The 22,381-nt window shown below is 37.6% G+C and overlaps 1 protein-coding gene across 5 annotated transcripts in view; it reads left to right on the top strand.

Moving 5' to 3' along the window:
* The window catches only part of LRRC49 (leucine rich repeat containing 49), a 153,251-nt gene that overhangs the window by 89,245 nt on the left and 41,625 nt on the right, over positions 1-22,381 (top strand). For all 5 annotated transcript variants that reach the window (XM_077746256.1, XM_077746250.1, XM_077746272.1 and 2 more), the window contains 2 exons: positions 8,033-8,116; positions 13,003-13,169. In XM_077746256.1, coding sequence (XP_077602382.1) covers positions 8,033-8,116; positions 13,003-13,169 — 251 coding nt within the window. The remainder of the gene's footprint in view (positions 1-8,032; positions 8,117-13,002; positions 13,170-22,381) is intronic.

The raw sequence follows: 22,381 nt of genomic DNA, 5'->3' as shown, positions 1-22,381 counted from the left end.
GCTGCCATATTGTCTTCTTTACTGTGGATCGGGGGGTTGGGGTGCATACCCTCTGCTTGAACTGCTTCTTGGTTTTAATAAACTATGAGTTATCATGACAATATAATTCATAATTATAAGTACAGATTTTTTTTTTCACCCCTGTCCTTTCTTCCCAATTTCATTGAAGAGGGCTGTTAAATAACAAAAGTTCAACAGGGTAAATGTAAAAGATCTAATTGACTTTATTGATCAATTCATGAATTGGGCAGCATCCTGTCTAGCAAGTAGAGAGGTGCTCCCAATGACTACAGAAAAAGAAAGGTTTTTAAAGGTAGAGAGGGAGTGGAAAAGGGGAAATTATCAGCAAACTGTTTTAGGCAAGGTCACCCTTCTGATGGGAAGGGAAAGGGTCCATCAGTAAATTTCCTTGTGCTGACCAGGAAATTCCCAGGTTGACTGGTTACAGATTACATTTTGGAAGGGTCAAAACTACACTTAAGTTAGGTAGTAAGTCTTGGTTTACTGGCTTGGGGCCTTGCCAAGCAATGCCATTTTCAGACTGGTTTTCTTTTTAACAGGTGTTTTTTTGTTTGTTTGTTTGTTTTTTTAATTCCTAACCTTTTATTTAAACTCATCATCACGAGTATTTTTTATTCTGGCTTAATACCCAACTAATAATTTAGTTTGGAGTGGATGAGTAAAAATGTCATCAGTAAGTTACATAATGTTTTAAGAACATGGGTGCCGGAGCCAGACTGCTTATGTCTGGATCCTCGTGTGACTGTTTTCTAGCCAAAAGACCTTTGGAGATTTACCTAACCTTTCTATCTATCATTTTCCTCAAAGTATTATGGGGGTCATGATTATGTCAGAGTTGTCAAGATAAAATAAAGCACTAAACCTCAGAACAGTGTGAGGCTCCTAGGGAAGCATCGCATGGAGCTGTTGTGCGTGATGCCATACCTCTCAGAGTCATTCTCTCTTGTTCGTTCTGTCTGCATATTCGATATTTTCTATACTTTGTTGTTTTAACATGGCTCCTGATCTAAGTGAAGTGCTATACATGCACCTTCTAGGCACACAGTGCACATTAGCATATTATAGGTTTCAAGGAGTCCTATAACAAACTTGCCTTAATTCATTTCATTGCAGCCCGGATTTATTTGAATGCTTTACTGTCTCAGAAAACACCCATTGATGTTCTCAGTTCAGTAATCTCAGAGCTAGAAAATACCCTAAACCTCCACGTGTTTTCTGACTTCTAGACTCTGCTAATGTTAATGTGGATTCTGACTGGTCAGCTATTCAATTGCCAATGGACTCGTTGTCTGGATCCATTTTCACAGTGTGTGCATTTTACATTTCTAGCTCAGCAATATGATGGCCTTCTGAGGCAGCCAGCAGATAGTTACAAGTGTTGATGAATTCACGAATGCCAGGGATCCTCTAGGGCTCTGCGTCTCTTTGTTCCAGCGTGGAGATAGGGTTCTTTGTCCTTAGTCTGTTCAAGTCTATCCTGTGAACATTGTCTCATACTTTTACCCTTATCGCCATGTGTTTCTTAATTGAGCATCTTTGGTTCCTTTAATTGCTCTTCCTGGTGAAGTTGAGATGTTTGGGGATGAAATGAAGCTAACTCATTTATATAAATTAGCACTTAATGATATATGATGTTTCTCATAGTGAATTCATGGCAGTCTTGCCTACCCAACTAACGTATACAATCTTTAAGGACAGAAGCCATTCTCCCTCCTTGCTTGAAACATACAGACAGTCTATATACTTGTTTATTTCCTTTCCTTCTCTATCTCACACAATCCTGAGAATGTAGTAATGTACAATAAAGTCTTGATGGAGTGAAATTTATCTACTTTCGTGCCTGAAATAAAGGAGAATAATGCTATATATAATCACTGTCTTTGCACATTCCATGGGTTGTGTTTGCCTGGTGAGGAAATGAGAGAAGATCACCTGGGGTGGGAGCAGGACCAGCTGTTCTGCTAAATGCAGAGCAGCAGTCCTTGCACATCTGCTCCTTCACGGCTTAATTTGAGAAATTAAAAAAAAATTTAACATCTTACTAAAAGCTTTCTTCGAGGTATAATTGGCATAAAATTAGTTGTACATATTAACTGTACAAGTTGATAAATTTCAACATGTATATCACCTGTGAAACATCACCAGAGCCGAGCTTATTAACAATCCACCACCCAAAAAAGTTTCCTAATGCCCCTTTGTTATCCCTCCTTTCCACCCCTCCCCACCCCACAAGCCAGGACCTGTGCTTTAATAAAATAATCTTTTTGCACCAAAGACATCTCAAGAATATTTTCTTGGCCGTCAGCTCTGGGCCTCACCACCATTCCAAAACCCCATCATAGGGCAGACAGGTTATAATGCAAAATGCCAAGCTAGAAAATATAGGTTGATAGATAAACAAATAATTCCCGGCACCAATGCAGAGATACGTGAGATGAGACTTAGCAGATTAGGTTCAAATTGAGTTCATTGTGAGATGTGATCATTAGAAGTAAATATGGTTTAAAACAGTATTATTTACAGAAATAAAGAATGCAGAAGAATGGAGACAATAGTCCTCATGTACACACACACATGCGCATGCACACACACACACACACACACACTCAGCACAATAATATTGAAGGATAAAGTGCCCTTGTGTCTACCACAGAAATAGGAAAAGTTCCAAAGGAGAAAATACTTGATGTGGGCTTGGAAAGTGGTAAAGAAGGAGAGGATACCTCTATGGAGGCTGTTGTAGGGAGAGTGGAGGAAGCCATAATGCAGAGTGTGAGGGGATATAGCGGCTGGAGGCAGTTCAACATGTCCAAGCACATGGAGGTGGGGTGGCAGGAGTAAAGGGCGCTCCCAGGCAAGCGGGGAGCTGTAAGGGCATTTTCCGTCATCATAAAGAGTTTAGCTGTTTTTTGGACATGGTAGGAGCATATGGTGTACGGTGGTTAAATTATATTTGCCTATTAAAAAGATGGTCTGTCTTGGTAGCAGCCCAGGGGATGAATTGGGAAGGAGAGGGTGGGTGAGATGAGAAAACAGGGGGATTCGTGGCAGTGAGAGCTGCCAGGGGTCTGACCCAGAGGAATGGCAAAAGATAACATGAGGCCAAGAGACATAATCTAAGTCGGTAATATAACCCAATTCCTTGGGTTCTATTTTGCTTTTGTTATCTCAGTTAGGAAGAATGGCTTTTAGTCTATTAAGAGTAGAAATAAATATTAATAAGAAGAAAGTGAAGCCTAGGATAGGTGAAATAGGTACGTTTGATCTAGAGCAGGGGCAAACTTTATCTGTAAAGGATCTGATAGTAAATATTTTAGGCTCTGGGGACTATGTAGTCTCTGTTGAACACTACTAAACTTACTGTAGTGTGAAAGAAGGCATAGATATTACATAAATGAATGAGCATGCCTCTGTTCCAATAAAACTTTATTTACAAAAATAGGTGACAGAGTGGATTTGGTCTGTGGGCTGGAGTTCGCCAGTCCTTGATCTACAGAATGGAATAAATGTAGTGAAAAAGCACCAGGCTTTTGAAAGAAACAGTGTAGAATAGTAGAGCAGCTGCAGGGTAGGATGAACTGATCTTTTTATCATAAAGGGAAAGAATATAAATTTCACAAATTGTGACAGTAAACTTGATGTTGAATACAAAAGAAACCTAAGTTGGATTCTTGGATGAGTTGTGAGTACTAAAGGCATTGATCACTAGGAGGCAGCAGACGTTCACTAAAAACAATTCATGCCTAACAAATTAATTTTCTATTTCAAATATTGTAAACAGGCCCTCTCAGAGGAGTGTTACAGTGTTTCGGCATTTAAGCCAAGCTTCTGACAAAGTCTTTTGTGGTATTGTTTTGAGTAAGTTGTATGACAGCACAGTCAAGTGAATTTGTGATTCCAGTGTCCCCACAGCACGGAAGCAGGGGATTAAGGCCAGCCTGTAGAAGAAGCCATACCGGCATGCCTTGAGGCTTTTTCCTCAGGCCCATTTGATTCAATATATATGTATTTTTTAAGTGTTTGTTTATTTTTGAGAAGGAGAGTGAGACAGAGTGAGAGCAGGGGAGGGGCGGAAAGAGAGGGAGACACAGAATTCAAAGCAGACTCCAGGCTCCAATCTGTCAGCACAGAGCTCAACCCAGGGTTCAAACTCGCGAGCCTCGAGATCATGACCTCAACCAAAGTCGGCCACCCAACCAAACTGGGCTGCCCAGGCGCCCCTCTATTCAATATTTTTGCTAATGACTAGATGAGAATATTGATACACTGGTTAATCGAATCACAATCCCAAAGTAGCTCAGTAAATCTAGAACAGGGTTTGGGAAACAATAGCCTGTGGGCCAAATCTATCCTGCAGACTGTTTTTGAACAGCTCTCAGGCTAAGAATGGTTCATAGATTTTTGGAGCATCATATTTAAAACAACAACAACAACAACAAAAAAAAACAAAGAATACACGGTAGAGATCTTACATGGCTCACAAAGCCTAACATATTCACTATCTAGCCCTTTCCAGAAAAAAATCTGTTGACCTCTAGGGTAGAAAAATAAGTGTAATTTAGTGAGACAAAAATAGATAAATTGAAAATCCTGGACTCTATAATAACAAATAATTCCCAGCACAAATGCAGAGATACGTGAGATGAGACTTAGCACATTAAGTTCAAATTGAGTTAATTGTGAGATGTGATCATTAGAAGTAAATATGGTTTAAAACAATATCATTTATAGAAATAGAGAATTCAGAAAAATGGAGACAACAGTCTCCATTTTTTCTTTAATGGCCAGATTATACCTGAACTATTAGCTTCAGGGTTTGACAACGAACTGGAGTGTGTCCAGAGAAGCTGGCCCAGCTCACTGACGGAGGAGAAGACATAAGGAAGACACTACAGTGGTCTTCACATAGTTTCGCAGCCATCCATAAAAAAAGAGAATAGACCTATTTTGGGGGCCTAGAACAAGGACAGTTGTACACACAATCCAAGGAGGCACAATTTTCTCCTTTTAATTTCTACGGCAGTATTTTTTCTGACACAGGCACTATTCTCAGAATTCTGAAACAGACACGACTTCAGAATTTCTAACGTTTTCACTTCAGACCCACATTTATTGGCGGAAGATGGCATTGTTTACAGTTTGCTCTCCAGAACTTGGAACAGCCTTATCTGAGGCGGAAGTGAGTTTTATGTTGTGGTAGCCGTTACTACTGCTCACCAATACGTTCTGATTCTCCTCCTCTCTTTGGGAGGTGGGAGGATTGCATTTCCCTTCCCCTTCAACTTAAGTGCGGTTGTGCAACTTGCATTGGCCAACAGAGTGTGAGCAGACGCAATGCATATAATTTGCAAGCAGAGGCATTTAAAAGCCAGTGTATGATTTTCACAGTTTTTTCTCCCGTGTGGTGGTCATGGTGGATACGTGTGTTGAGTTGACCCCAGGAATACTTAGGCACTACTTGGAGGACAGTTGCAGTGTTCTTTGAACCATCAAGAAATAAGCTTTTGTCGGGGCGCCTGGGGCGCCCAGTTGGTTAAGCATCCAACTCTTGATTTCGGTTCAAGTCATGATCTCACAGTTTGTGAGCTCAAGCCTCACATCGGGCTCTGTGCTGGCAGTGTGGAGCCTGCTTGGGATTCTCTCCCTCTCTCTCTTTCTGCCCCTCCCCTGTGTGCTGTCTCAAAATAAACTTAAAAAAAAGAAGTAAGCTTTAGTCATTAAGCCCATATAAATTCCGAAGTTGTTATAGCAGTAAACCTAGCCTATTCTGCCTCCCCCACCCCCCGTCCAATATTTAATAGCTAATATCCCTGGGCCAAGAGAAATCAGGTGACATGGCTACCAACCTTCACTCTGACATTAACTGTGACCTAGAGAAATCAGTTTTCTCTGTTAAGAAAAAATATTAAGTGAAAAATATGGACCATTTCTTCTAGACAAAAACTCTGATTTTAAAGTCTGTTTTCATATTTGTTGGAGTCAAGAAAGTAATGTCTTTTATAACTAACTATTCTAAAGTATATGGTTAAAAACCCACATTGCCATTTATTTTTCTAAATTCCACATAATAAATTACTGCCTATATTAGGACCACTATTATTTGTTTGGAGCAAAACTTCTTCCTATATAAAATATGCATGTTTTAGAGCCTTAATAGTCTGCTAACAGAGTATAATCTAAGTTATCAAACACCTATTAAATCACCCTATTTCTTAATTAATTTGAAATCACTTCTATATTTTACCTTTGTGACAGACTGAAGTCAGGAAAAAAGTATATATTTTTTGGTCCCAGATAGATCCTTTTCCATTGCTATATAAAGGATATGGCTTTTATCCCAGACATTGAACTATTATCATGAAGATGCCAGAATTTCACAGTTTTTTCCCTTCTTACCAACAGATTTATAGCTTATCTTCACAATTAGAGGTTTATTTTTGTTTCCAAGTTTAGTTACCCTATAATTATTTGGGCTGAAATATAGTCATCAGATGTATAAATTCCTTAAAACACTCTGTATTTGAGCTGATTTGGCATGTATCCAGTTTTCTTAGGTTTAGCCTTTCTTGTAAAGTCCTACTGCCTTTAATAGAAGCTCAGACTCTTTGTGAAAATCTGATGAAATCATCTCTTAAGCGTGTGTAGTACGTGATTCATACAGTCCCCAGTACTGTTNTCATGTTTTAAGTCAAACGCTGACTTCTGGTAGGGGTGGATATCAGTACCGCATTTAAGGAGGGCAATTTGTCAACAAATCCGGAGCCCTCGAAAAACATGTCTTCCATTGGATTTAGTGGTTCTAGTTTTAAGAAATTACTGAACAGATTTTTTAAGATGTATATTTAATAACTAATTCTTCAAATGTTTATTTATTGGCTACCTGACTGTGTCAGAAGCTGACGTGGTCCATACCTTCAAAGAGCTTTTGGGGTAGGAGAGGAGAGAGAGAGCGTAGCGGAGATCATTAAAATAGAACTGGTTAAGTAATATCATGGGGGCAGATAGGGTGCTCTGAAGGCATATGGGAAAATTTCTTGACCTGTCTGCCAGCTGCCTGATTCTCTTCAGCTGTGTACAGTTTGCTCTTCAGTTCCCCTCCACTGGATTTTTTTATTTCAGTTTCTGTAATTTTTCATTTCTGAAAGAGTTCTTCAAATGTACCAAATTACTTTTTGTAGTTTCTGTCTATCTCTGAAGATATTTTCAAGCTCGTCTTTTCAGAAGGAATTGTCTTCTCAAATTGTGACATCATTTTGAACACCTGCAAATCTTTCGATATTAAAATTTAGAATTACATGGTTATAATTTACAAAATGTGATCATCTTTAGGGAAAAAAAAACACGACCGACATTGTGTATACAGATTGAAGCTTTAAAACCTTGATTTATAGTGAATATTGTAAGGTGACAAAGAAATGATAAGATGTGATTTACCATGTTGGAATTATGGCAGATTTCTAAAATTTTTTCCAAACCACAATGTTATTTTATAGTTTTCAGAATTTAAGAAATTAGGCTGGCCAAATCAACGTAAAGACAAAGTGAAAGTGATAATATTAATGGAGAATAATCTTATTAACACTTAATATGGAGAGTTTTAAAAGGCTTTCACACTTGTTTTATTATTTAGAAAGCTCTAATTTACAGGAAGAAGTTGCTAGAAGTATAATGCTTGTCATTTTTATCTTCATAGAAGAAAGTTTTTAAGTCTTTCTGTGTGGAACAGAAAAGCACATGGCTTTTAAGGAAAAACTGTGTAAACCCCCTCCCCCCTTTCTTCTTTCTCTTTTCATTCTGTTTTCTTTCTTGTATTGGCTACGCTCATCTCACATCAGGAATCGGGAGTAAAGAACATAGTTGTTTTAAAATTGGAATTGGGAAGGAGGAAGAAAATAAAGACAACTTTTTCTGTGAGCAAGCAGTACGCTTCTCACAAAGAGAACCAGACTTGCCGAACCCAGGACATAAAGGTTAAATACTTGACAACGCTTGTAAACATTTTTCCTTTTAGGAAGAAGAAAGGCGTATGGCATCTGTTGTAGCCAAAAAAGAGGAAGAGAAGAAGCGGGAAAGCCATAAACAGTCCTTGCTGAAGGTACTTTCTCTAACGTGTGCGTGGAGCTAGCTAGCTAGTCAGCCGGAAGAGCAGTTTCCACATTCGGGAGAGTTTTCATTCCTTTCAGTAAAAGGTTTTTTTTTTTTTTTTAAATGTTTTATTTATTTCTAGGAGAGAGAGAGAGACAGCGTGAGCAGGGGAGGGTCAGAGAGAGAGGGAGTCACAGATTGAAACAGGCTCCAGGCTCTGAGCTGGCAGTCAGCACAGAGCCCGACGTGGGGCCCGAACCCACGAACCGCGAGATCATGACCCAAGCGAAAGTCGGACGCTCAACCGACTAAGCCACCCAGGCGCCCCTCAGTAGAATGTTTTTAATAAATACCCTTGAAACTTTTATAGGTTGCCTATAAATAAACCTGTACTTCTGAAATGCAACATAATGTACATTATGAAACATATGCAAAAGGTAGACATTTTAAAGGGAGAGATAAAAAAATAAAGAGAGCACAGGCTACAGCGGTCCCCCACCATTGCATCAGCCCGTGTGTCCCCGTGCCGGTGCCGTGTGCACTCGGTTTCGGAAACCGCCGTAGTAGACCATCGTCTTCACTGAGATAGTTTAATGAGCTCTGATACATGGGTTTCTTTTATAATAATTGTTTTTTACCCGTAAAAACCTTCCCTATTAGCTTCTCTTATATAGAAGTGGTAAAGATTCTGGGGACTTAGGAATTAAAATTTGTTTTAAACTAGTTTTAAGTGATTTAGCATATCAGATATAATTTTCCTCAAATAAAATGTTTCCTTTTAAGAAACCTTACATTCACATCACAGAAGTATAATGAATAAAGACGGCTTAAAGTTTACAGCCTGTGTTATGCTCAGCCTGTATTGTAAAACTAAGGATATCACACTGGTTAGCATTGCTCATTCTTGTCTTATGTCGGTGCTATTCTTTTTTAAAATTAAAATGCCAGTTAGAATTCAAAAAATGACGAGTAGGGATACCAGGTTGTACAAAATAAACCTAGGAAACAAGGGAACTTAGGGGCGATGGAAATGTGTGTCCTGATAGGGGTACGGGTGACACGGGTCTATGCGTTTGTCAGAACTGATCGAAGAGTACACTTCAATCAATGTGTTTTACTCTGTGAAAACTACTCCTGAATTAACAGAAAAGAAAAACAACTTGGTCCCAACCCTCTCGGCTCAAGATTACTACTTCAAAAGTATTTAGAACTCTTACCCATTATGCTATGATTTTCTCACTTGCTGTTATTTCTGACCTCCTGACTCCTCCCCAACTTTTATGTTTCCCTCATCCCATTAATTATATATACCTAAGCCCTCTCTTGACATCTCTATCCTATTGGCTTTAGCCAATAGGATATTAGTCTTTCCTATTTTGTAATATTTCTAAAAGTTAGCCCAAAACAGACTTTGGTTTATAGGAAATGTAGTTGTAGGCAGTATTTTTTAAATGTGTAGATTTACCATTGCCAGATAATACTATTGGTAAACTTTCGGAATGGTTCACTTACAAAAAGTAGCAGAGCTGACTCTTGAACAATAGGAGTTTGAACTACACAGGTCCACTTAAAGATGGATTTTTTCAAGGAACGCAGTACAGTACTGTAAATGTATTTTCTATTCCTTATGATTTTCTTGATGACATTTTATTTTCTCTAACTTACTTTATTATATGAATACAGTATATGACACATATACAGTGTATCTGTTAATCAACTGTTTTATGTTGTCAGGAAAGTTTCCAGTCAACGGTAGGCTATTAGTAGTTAAGTTTTTGAGGAGTCTAAAGTTCTACGCAGATTTTTAGCACTCCTAACCCAACTCCTGTGTTGTTCAAGGGCAACTATATTTCCTATCATACAGCTGCTGCTTTCAGATATGTAAGTGAATGAATGAATAAATGAATAAAAGCACATAAGTAAATAAATAGACTAAAGCTCTCAGACCAGAAGTACACATTTGTATGAGCTCTGGAGCATGGAAAGGAAGAATAAACAAAGAAGTTCCATTGGTGATTTAGCTTTTAAAGCTACCAGTGTAAGTTGAGCCTGGCATAGGCAACAAATTGCACTTGAGTCCACCTTTGCACTCAAATGTTTCTCTTACATACCCAATTCAGATGCTTTTCACTGTCAGCATTTTTGGAAATGTGCCATTAAATATTTAGCCAACCTGGTTTTTACATGTTTGGAAAATTTTTATAAAAACTTTAAAAAATAATGAAACCTTTTCTTGAAGTCACTAAACAGGACTCTTGAATTATGAGGTTATTTAGCTTTAAAATTTTTTAATTAGGGGAAAAGCATGGGAAATCAGGAGACCTGGATTCTAGCCCTAGCTCAGACTTGAGATCACAGTACCAAAGACCCTCGGCATTTGCTGGCTATTGTTTCATGCGACAACTCACATTGATCATTAAGAAAAGTGGGCGGGTGGTTACAAAGGGACCAGAAGAGTGCATTGACACTACCTTCTGCCTTGTTGCTTTTCTGTCTTTCTGTTTTCTTTGCAACCTTGGAAATAAATGGAGTTGATGGTTACAGGATATACTGGTACAGTACTGTTTGGACTATGAAAAATAGACTCAAGTGGCAGAAGCCAAAATTTGGAATCTTCTAAAATAATTATCCCCTTAACGCAGACTTGGCGATGTATTGTTACCTAGCTTTAGAGACATGTCTATAACTGATATACGAAATGCATCTATGATCTTTGAGCAGAAGATTTTCTTTGGCAACCCCTCCCCCACCCTTCGGTCTTACAGAATCTCTAGCCTTTCCCTTGCTTCTTTTTTTCTTGCACCAAGTACCTAGAGCCCTTATGTGGCCCCGTGGCCAGCCAGTAAACCCCACCTGACCCCAGGCTGTACTCCTGTTTTAAAATATGTCTTCCTCTTCCTGGCCTCAGTACTAATATCCATTCTCTTAGTCAACCTGGTGTTTATCTAATTTCAATAACCAAAAAAAAAAAGGAATTTTAACTCTGGGGTGGGTATAGGAAAATGTATTTTCAGAGTATCTTATAAATTTGTTAGCATGCTCAGTGGTATAAAGATATTGTATATCTCTTTTCTAAACATAGCTATATCTACCTCATTAAAAATATTTCTTTCCACTAACTACCAGTCAGCCAGGAAACTGAATGCATGGAGGCCCACCTGACATTAACTCCCTGCCCCTGGCTCTTTCAAAGTAGCCTGATACTGAGTAAAAATGACACTACTTAGGTTAAGAATTGGGTTGGATCAGTTATCCATGAATAACTAAAGTAGAATTCCTTAGGGTAGGATGCCTTTTAGTATAGATTTGGGAAAAAAATTTTTTTATACTCAAATGGCAGATTCCTACTTGCTTTAGCTAAAATGCCCCAAAATCTCAGAAGTATATGTATATATATATGTTAAGCATAACCCATTTAACAATATAGACAAACTTTCTTTTTTTTGTTTTAATGTTTTATTTATTTCTAGGAGAGAGAGAGAGAGAGACAGCGTAAGCAGGGGAGGGTCAGAGAGAGAGGGAGTCACAGATTGAAACAGGCTCCAGGCTCCGAACTGGCAGTCAGCACAGAGCCCGACGCGGGGCTCGAACCCACGAACCGCGAGATCATGACCTAAGCGAAAGTCGGACGCTTAACCGACTAAGCCACCCAGGCGCCCCAACAATATAGACAAACTTTCAATGCCATGCTTTAGAAAAAGAACCCATGCTAAAAACAATTTTAAACACAGAACTTCTAAAAAGTCGTTTTAATTAAGCTTTGTTACCACTTTTCATTCCTACACAATGCCATTTTTCCAGGCTAAAATATAGGCAAAGAGATGGAACCAAAAATGTATTATTCTATATGTATATATGCCCTGAGGAAATGGGCAGAGAATCTTCCTAACAGCCCTCACTGAGTCCGGGGGCAGCAGGTGAGGAGAGGTTAGTATCCCACAGCTGACCTGATGAGCGTGCTGTCAATAAGGAGGAAAGAGCAAAGGTGTCTGACCGTAGACATGCCATTTAAAAATGTTAACTTTTGATAATGGAGACTTAACTAGAGTAGTGATTGTTTCCTTCATCTATTTATATAAGCTGAGCAGAAACATTGCAACCTGGCACATTTTCTTTCAGGACCAGTAGCCTTAACCATTGCCAGGAGCTTTTAGAAATGCAAATTCTCAAGCCCCACCTCAAACACACTAAATCAGAATTAGGTAAGAACCAGCAGCTGGTGTTTTAAAAAGTTCTCCGGATGATTTGAGGCATGCTGGCTAAAGTATGAAGCCACTCTACTAAGCCATCCATTGCAGATACTGAATTACTTCTTTCCTATTCATCTGGAATGGTCCTAGTTACCTAGAAATATTTCAACCTCGTACAATTTCTTTTAGTAGTCTTTATGTACTTACTAATTTTCAGACATCGTAATTCATGCTGCGAAGCTTGAAACATTAATCAAGCCCTCCTCTTCTCCCCACCTCTCAACCAAGATTATTCCATCATAGTAGTCTCAATTATGAGGTAGGAAAATTAAAATATTATTAGTTTTCTTCTTGCCATGTTTAAACACAGAGGCATATAAATTTCTGTCAAATTAAAGTCTCAGATAACAAGTATAAAAACTTCTGTCAAATTAAACTTTCAGATAGTTAATTTTCATGTCTCCAGTGGGAGTAATTATTGTCTGTGTGTAATTTTTTCTCCTGAAGGGTGATAGACCACGGCTGAGATGTTTGAATGCACAGGGTAAATAAAGGCCAGTGTACTTTTAGGATACCTATTTGTAGCTACGTATAAGGAATAGACTCGTTTAAAAAGCAGAAGTAGTACAGACAGCTTGCTTCTGGGATACTTGCCTGTTGCAAAAATTGCATTATATAATTCTTGTCACGATACACTTTTTCACAGGAGAAGAAAAGGTTAACAATCAACAACGTAGCTCGGAAGTGGGACCTGCAGCAGCATCGAATACCCAATATTGCTACAAATCAAGATAGAAACGTTTCTGATTCTCCTGCTCAGGATCCCTCTCAGCTCCACGGAAGCGCCGTCTCTGCGTTTCCAGAGGAAACAGGGTATGTGTGCAGTGGTATTCTTTCCGGGTACTCGTGTCTTTGGAGAAATGAAGCTGGAGCAGAAATAGGGAAGCATTTCACATATAATTATTTAAAAATAGTTATCTTATGAAAACCTGCTAAGATTAGAAGTTTTCATTTAAAAGTGAAGATGGGGGTGTGCCTGGGTGGCTCGGTCGGTTGAGTGTCCGACTTCGGCTCAGGTCATGATCTCGCAGTTCGTGGGTTCGAGCCCCGCCTCATGCTGTGTGCTGACAGCTCAGAGCCTGGAGCCTGTTTCAGATTCTGTGTCTCCCTCTTTCTCTGCCCCTCCCCTGCTCATGCTGTCTCTCTCTCAAAAATAAACAAACATTAAAAACAAAATTAAGATTTAAAAGTATAGATGGAAATACTGAAAATATAAGCAGACCCCCCTCATTTAAAAAACCTTGCAGTGCTTTCCTATTTTTCATAGGAAAAGGAACATCTAGATTACTTCATGTAGCCCAGGAGACCGTCTCCACACCTCACCTGTTTTATCCCACGCCAGCAGATACTCCCTTGCTGGTGCATCGGGGGCTTTCACTGACTTCCCATCTCAGAGCCTCCCTCCTACCAACAGCTGTGTGGCCCCCGCCTGCTTCCCTCCCGCTGCCCTGGCCCATGCCGGCCTGATGGTCTCAAAGTGAAACCTCACGTTCCCTGAAAAGCCTTCCCTAACTATCTCCTGGAGACCAGACTAGATCACATATTCCTCTTACCCTCAGTACTGTGCACTTGCCCTCCTCAGCACTTACCATAACCGTGATTAAATAACAAGTGGGTAATTCGTTGTTTCCTGTCTTCCTTACTAGAGTGTAACTTGAAGAGGAAAAGAATTCTGATTCTGATTACTGATTATCTTGGCCTAGCAGCCAGCACCAAACCTTACTCCTAACTAATAGTATTAAGCAATTTTGGCATAAAATCTGAATAATTACTCCCTAGTATTTTGTAATAACTACCCATTCCAGTGGCTTACAGCCTCTTTCTTCTATGACATATGTGCCACATAATATATATCTCCTGTTTTATAAGCAAATCAGAGTACATTATGTAGATTTTACATATTTCTCTTCCTCTTAAGATACCGTATTGGAATCAAGTAAATGAGAGGAATATAAAGCATATTTATCTTTACAGTTTATTTATAATTTTAAAAGTATATTGTATGTAATTTAAAAATAAAGCCTAAAAATAGAATGCATTTCAATTTCGTTTCATTTGATGAAACACCATTACCTAATGAGCTTAACCAAATTATGAAGCATACTTCAAACCACATATAATGTAGCCTTTCTTTCAAGTTTTCAGGTCATATTCTATAAACTTTTTCATGTACAAAGAATGCCATGAAGAAAATAATTTAAGAGGCATTAGGTTAATATTTTGGAAGTTTTCTGGAGTTAAAGCGTGTGACATATATTTAAACCAATATACTTCAAAAATTTTAGTTATAGGATTAATTTATATTGATCCGTGTACTTCCTCAGCTCCCATGGGTATCATACCCACATAGAGAGCTGCTCAGCTCTTTCAGCTAGCAAAAGAAAGCAATAAGAATAGCAATTTTAACTAAGTGTTAAATTTATAAAACAAATATATATCATTCTTATAGTGCCCTAGAGCTTTATTTAATATCCTTTTACTTGATCAGAACTATAACACTTTATAAAGTTAAAACTTTAGATTTATGAGCAGACAAGTGTAGACAGGTCCGTTTATTTCTGATTGCTCTGTAAAAAAAAAAAGTTTTTTTCCTATCTTGCTTAAGATGATTTCCTAGATCCAAGTTTATCCAAATAATTTACACAGTATATCCTAAAATTTTAATAAGGCTTTAAAAGTTAGTCCTTTCTACATCAACTTTATTTTTATATGTAGTGTTAAGTGGGAGTCTAACCTGATTTTATTTCAATTGGTTAATTTGATCATACCATTTCTTTAATTCAGAAATTATTCTCTTTAAAAAAGAGAATACCATTTTCATCTCATATTAAGTTCCTGTAATTATTTGGATATATTTCTGGATATATTTCTGAACTTTCTATTCCATTTCACTAATCTGTTTATCTGTTTTAGTAATCAGATCTCTTTTGATTATAGTAGTTTTGTAGTACATTTTAATATCTATGTAGGGGAAATCTTTCACTTTTCAAAGTTTTAATTCTCACACACTTGTTCTTCCATATGAACTTTAAAATCGTTTAATCTGCTAATATAACATTGTATGTTCATTATACTTCATTGAAAAATTATTTAATCTAAACAGAAATGTCAAGAATTATAGTCAAATGACATTTAAGTTATTAATTTCAGAAGTATTGACATTGTTAAGATAATAAATCATCACTTTAAAAATCATGGTATATCTCCATTTTTCCAGGCCTTTTTTGGTATCCAGAGGGAGCTAATTAGGGAAGTGTTGAAAGTTGAAGGAAAATTCTGAAGAACTAAAGGAGCTTAGAGACTATGAAATTGTAGCAACTATAGTCAGAATTATTGAATAAGTATTCCAGGAGCACAGAGTAGGTAGGTATAACAGTAGAGAAACTATGTGTTTGATAAAGAATAAGAAGATAATGGCTCAAAGGTAAATAATAAAAAATTCAAGTATAATGATAAAAGAAAGAATGATGGGTCATATGGTCTAAGCTAGATTTTGAAAGAATTAAAAAATAGAAGATTGCCTACAGATTAGGAGAAAATTTAGTATTCTGAGACCAGAAGTGTAAATGAAATTGAAGATGAGAAGCCTAGGAAGTAAGAGGGTTAATAGTGAGCTTAAATAGTGGGAGTTTATGGTCAGAGTTAAGATGTTGAAGTTGAAGATTTCAAAGGCAGGATGTATCTAAGTAATGACAACATTTGGAGCAATTTGGACGCCATTGTTGTGGCCATGGAAGTGGGTCACTGGGGAAGAGTAGAAGTGAAGGTCATCAGAGAGAGATCAGTTGAAGAGATTATTGTAGATACTGAAGTTACTGATGGTAGAACTAGATATGGAACGAGGGGGCAGTGTCCTCAACAGTGATCAGCCTTATCTCCGTCCAGTTTGAGTCATGCATCCTATGCTCTTGCTAAGCCATTCACTATTCACGTTTTACTAGTGTTGGCGGCTACAGTGAGTGCAGAGATGTCTTTGTTTATTAACTGGCTCTTCTACCTGACTATCTCTGATAGGTGAACTCCAGACTGTTAATATGATTTCCCCAACTCTTTGAACTTTTTAGGCAGCTTATGGCCAAACGTTCTGTGATCCTCTAAAATAATTTAAAATTATAGAGTCTTCACTTTTATAGTCTCAAAAACAAGCAATGAGTTCCAAGAGAAAGAGGAAGTATCTGTTAGTGAAAATTGTTATTCCTTATAGTCACTGCCAAGAGTTTCAGAATTTTTATTAAAAGTTCCACAAAGTCAGAGAGGCCTTTTAAGCAAGAAGTACAAAGGAAGAGTTTGGGAGATGGGAAAAGTGATGTATGGTTTCAGTGGAGAGGATGTGGAGAGCAGTAATGAATCATTGGAAAGGGATCCACAATTTCTGGCAAAAGATTTATATTTTACTGATGTAAGTTCAAAGTGCCATGGACACACCATTATATTTTCTTGGTCTGACCCTCTTAAGGACTTAAAAACTATGAAGTCAAGGAGACACAGATGATATTTGAAGTCAGAAAAGTAAAACCCTAAGGACAGTGAATTATTGGTGAAACTTTAATACAAAATTACTTGTACCGTCTAGTGGTTAATGATAATGTCTTCAATTTAGTTGGCAGTTGTCTGATTAATGTAAAATCTCTTGCATCAGAAAGGTAGAAATAGTTCTGAAATAGCTGATTATACCTTGTATGTATATGTATATCAGGGTTGTTTTTTTTTTTTTAATTTGTTTATTTTGAGAGAGAAACAGAGAGAGCATGCCCAAGCAGTGGAGGGGCAGAGAGGGAGGAGAGAGAGAATCCCAAGCAGGCTGTGCACTGTCAGCACAGAGACCAACATGGGGCTCAATCTCACAAACCATGAGATCATGACCTGAGCTGAAATTGAGTCAGACACTTAGCCAACTGAGCCATCCAGAGACCCCTACACCAAGCACTCTTAACCAGAGTATCCAGACTGACTGTTTGAAATTGAAGTCCTTATTTTATACTTGAGCTCCACATCATTTAGCACAGTTGACATTCTTCCTCTTCAAAGGCTCTTTGCATTGACTTTTCTGATAGCACATTCACCTGATTTTCCTTTTACCTATGTGGCTGCTGTTTTTGTTTTTGTTTTGTTTTAAATAATATCTTGCCAACTCCTTTTCTACCAAATCTCTAAATGAATATTATGCTTTCTCGATTTATAAAGTTTAGATAGACTGTTGGCGGGGCGCCCGGGTGGCTCAGTTGATTAAGCATCCGGCTTCAACTTAGGTCATGATCTCATGGTTCGTGAGTTTGATCCCCACATCAGGCTCTCTGCTAAGAGCTCAGAGCCTGGAGCCTGCCAGATTCTGTGTCTTCCTCTCTCTCTCTGCCCCTCTCTGCTCTCTCTCTCTCTCTTTCAAAAATAAACATTAAAAAAATTTTAGATAGACTTTTGGCTATAATAGACAAGAATTCAGCTCACTCACTTGTCATCCCCCAATACTGTATACTTAAAAGTTCTTTTATTGATAACTTTTGTAATTTACTATAATTAAACCTCTAATTTTTTGTTCCATCTGCTCTAAATAGTAGCTCTCAAGGTTGCATTGTGCAAGATGAGTCTATCCTTCTTTTTACTTCTCCTACTTTAGTACGTTGCAGCTGTCTATGAGCTTTACTTTTCTTATTTCCCTTCGTGAGTTCTTTGTGAATGTTCCAGGTTTCTCTCTGTTAATTGGTTTCTAGTTTTATTCCATTGTTTTCAGAAAAGATGTTTAATGTGAGACGTGTTTTGTGGCTTAACATATAGTGTATTCTGAAGAACGTTCCATGCACACTTGAGAAGGCTGTACATTCTAATGTTATTGGATAAAGTCTTCTATGTCTGTTAGATCTAGTTGATTTATAGTGTTCTTGAAGTCTATTTTCCTTATTGATTTTTCTGCCTCTTCTATCTATTATTGAAAGTAGGGTATTAAAATCTCCAATTATTTTGCAGGACTATCTCTCCCTTCGATTCTGTCAGTTTGTGCTTTATATATTTTGGATGTTAAATGCACTGTATTTATAATTGTTCTACCTTCCTGATGGATTGACCTTTTTACTGATATAAAATGTCTTTCTATGTCTCTTGTAATGCTTTTTGACACGATGTCTATTTTGTCTGTTAATAGTAGCCATTCTAGCTCTTTTGGTTTTCGTTCACATGGGATATCTTTTTTGATCCTCCCAATTTCAGTCTATTTCTGTCTTTTAATCTTGTTGACTGCATATAGTTAAATCTTGTTTTTTTAATCCATTCTTCTAAAAACCTCCTTTTAGGTGGAGAATTTAATCTATCAAGTCCCGATGAGAAAGCACTTAATTCTATCATTTTGCTCTTTGATTTCTCTCATATATCTTTTTTGTTCCTCAATTCTTCCATTACTTTTTTGTGTTCAAGTGATTTTTTAGTGTGCCATTGTGATTCCCTTCTCATTCCTTTGACTGTATATATTTCTTAGCTGTTTTCTCAGTTGTTGTCCTGGGGATTATAATTAATGTCATAAATAATAATTTAGGCTACATCAATACTAGTATAGTTGCAATAATTATAAAAATTTTGCTCCTATATAGCTTCACTCTGTGTATGTTCTTATTATCACAAATTTCATCTTTATATACTATGTGCATATTAACACAGATTTATAATTATTATTATATGCATTTGGTTATTAAATCATATAGAGGAAAAGAAGAGGTACCAGTCAAAAAATATAGATACTGGCTTTTATATTTACCTGTGTAATTACCTATCCTGGTATTCTTTATTTCTTCATATGGCTCTGAGTAACTACCTAGTGTCCTTTTATTTCAATCTAAGTGACTACCTTAGCTTTTTTTTAGGGCAAGTGTACTAGCAATAAACTCTCACAGCCTTTATCTGAGAATGTCATAATTTCTTATATCATTTCTAGTACAGTTTTGCTGGATATAGAATTCTTGGTTGAAAGCTTTTTCTCTCAGCACTTTAAATATGTCATCCCATTGCCTTCTGCCCTCCATGGTTTCTGTTAATCTTACTGAGGGTCCCTGAGGGTCCCTTGAACAGGACCAGTTACCTAGTCACTTTTCTCTTGCTATTTCAAGATTCTTCCTTTGTCTTTGTCTTTTAACAATCGGAGATGATTGCTTCGGGTCTTCTGAAGTGTTTTCTGAGCTGTGTCCACCCCTGGACATGAGTGTTGCCTTCTGGATTCCCTGAAATGCACAAGAACTTAACAAAGCCCTCATTCCCCCAACTGTCTCCTTACCCAGCCTCTTTTTGTCTTAAGGTTTTTGCCCAAGTCAGGCAACACCTAAAACATTTTTGCATTTAAATGCTTTCAACAAATGCCACCCAGGAAGTCACGTGTGCCCAGGGGAAGCTCTGAGGCAAGTGAAACAAAGACAGACTCTTTAGCTGGGACCCACTAGACATGTGGAAACACATGACCACAGCTCTTTGAGAGTAAGGTGTATGTTACTTTTTTTAGTACCAGCAACCTGCACAAAGAATATGGGCTGCCGTCTTCAAAACCATCACTCAGCTGGGGAGTAGGGGATGTTAACAGTGTAAGTTAAAATGCACAGAATTCTCGTATTGAAATTCGGCATGTTTTTTCTTCAGTACTCATTTCCCTGGCTGTTGCAATTATTTTTTTTTAGATTCCAGAGTTCTGAAAGAGTAGATTCTGACAGCTTTTGCTAGCACATTTGTTACTTTTGTGGACGAATGCAGTTTTGGAGTTACCAAATGGTAGAATACTACCATTTTCTCTCATTTGGGAACCACAATTTTGCTGTATACTATGGGCTGTGAATATTGTTAATTGGTAGCTTCTAAAGATTGAAAAGTAGTAGGGGCACCTGGGTGGCTCATTTGGTTAAGCGTCTGACTTTGGCTCAGGTCATGATCTCACAGTTCGAGAGTTTAAGCCCTGCGTTGGGCTCTGTGCTGATGGCTCAGAGCCTGGAGCCTACTTCAGATTGTGTGTCTTCCTCTCTTTCTGCCCCTCCCCCACTCACACTCTGTTTTTCTCTCTCTCAAAAATAAACAAACATTAAGATTATGTAACCGTCTTTTATTTAAGCATTAAGTAGTGTACTGTAAATCTCATTTTCTGCTTCCTAAACCACTCAAGGAAAATAGTCTTAGCATCATATGCAAATAGCCACCTCTTCATCACACTTCACGATGTGTTCAAAGCCATGCTGCACCTTAGTTTGGCTCACACCTGAGCCATGGCTTCTTACATAGTTTGTTTCTATCTGGAGTTTCTGATTTCCTATCTTTTATTTATTATTATTCATCATCATTATTGTTATTATTTACTAAAGAAATTTGTGTTGCCTTTACTTAACATTCCAATTTCTTTGAACTTCTCATTTAGCTACTGAATTTATTCTTCTTGAAGCCTGCTATCTTCCTGACCTAATTCAGCCTTAATATTTTCTTTTGGACCATTGTTTCCAATGTATCATTTACTAGTAGCCTTTTCTTGCCTTATGTGGCTTTCTAATATCCTCAAGTACTTCTGTCCTCTCAACCTCTAGATGGTAGAGTTAACGCACATTTTGGTCCTGGGCCTTCTTTTCATTCTTTGCTTCCCCCCAAACAATCTCATATATGTCTTTGCCTTTAAATAACATTTGTATTTTTGAAGATACTGATTTATATACCTTTTCTTTTGTGATTTCCCCATTTGGATTGTGTTGAAGAAAAAAATACCCTTTACTACTCTGAGATTATATAAACATTTTCCCATTTTGACTTCCTAAAGGTTGAAAATTTGGCCTGTCATATTTTAGTTTTTATTACACTTGAAATTGATTTTTAAGTTTGAGATTGACATCTGATTTGTTTGTTTTTCTCATATGGGAATAGCCAGTTGACCTACTGCGTATTCTTTCCTTTTCCCACTGATCAGCAATGCCACTCAGCCTGACCGTTTCACAGGCAGTGGGAGAAGTGGGTAGCTTTGACAGATCTTCAGTTAATGCCCTGTATTCATTCAACTTTACTTCTATACCCATCTTCTATCATATCTACTGTTATTTCCTTTCCAGAGCTCTCCTGGGCAGTTTGGCTAACATATTCGTTCTTGTCTCCAGTGCACATTTGAAGCAATGACTCCCTTTGTTTTTCTTCATCACTCAGCATCCTTTACAGTTTCCAGAAATTTTCTGAAACTTCTTACAGCAGATGGTCTCCCCCCTTACCCCCCAACTATTGTACTTGTTGTTGAGGGTTTCACCAGTTCAGCTACTTTAATGGGGTTTTAGAAGGAGATTTCAAACACATGTGTTCAGGCTGTGTGCTGGTTTATCTGAAGTACACAGTTGAAATGTTTTAAATTTTAGAAGTTGTGTTACCATATTCTCTGTAAGTCTTTAAAAATATAACTTAGTTTCATCTTTCTGGAATGATAGAAGCCTGGCTCTTTCTGATGGTAGAAAGCTAGAGGGTCACAAAGTCCCTTCCTTTGGGTTCCAACTTGTTTTTTAATGCTACATCAGTTTTTCCACTTTTCACAATCCCATTAATAGTCTTTAGTATTTCATAATGCCAGAAAAGTGGCTAATTCTTGCGTTAGAATTTCTGTGACCTTTGGCTTATGGGTGTGTAACTAAAAGCCTGGAAACAAGTGTTCATGAAAAAATTATAGGCACATTAAGGGAAGAAATTCTGTAAAACCTTGGTATATCCCATTAATGATTTCACTGTTCACTGTACTTGGGGCAGCTCTACAGTAAAATGACATATTGCAGGTTTCTTTTCCCTGCCAGAAATGGGAAAATACTTGGTGTAATGTTTTCTTTGCTTACATTGGATGCATGCAGTGAAGCTGGTTTATTTTTGGTCATTTCCTGTCTATGAACACTGTGGTACTTTAGCCAACACTACCATAATAAAATATAATGCATAAAATGAATTTCCACACCTACGAATGTTGTAATAGAAATTCATAAAATACGTTATTATAGGAATCAGCACCACTTTTTCATTGGGAAAAGAATCTTCCGAAATATTTTAAGTCTTTC

Source organism: Crocuta crocuta, unplaced genomic scaffold, assembly GCF_008692635.1.
Source record: "Crocuta crocuta isolate KB4526 unplaced genomic scaffold, BGI_CrCroc_1.0 scaffold130, whole genome shotgun sequence".
Taxonomy (NCBI): Eukaryota; Metazoa; Chordata; class Mammalia; order Carnivora; family Hyaenidae; genus Crocuta; species Crocuta crocuta.
The sequence above is the reverse complement of the archived record's forward strand: the minus strand, read 5'-3'. Positions and strand labels throughout refer to the sequence as shown.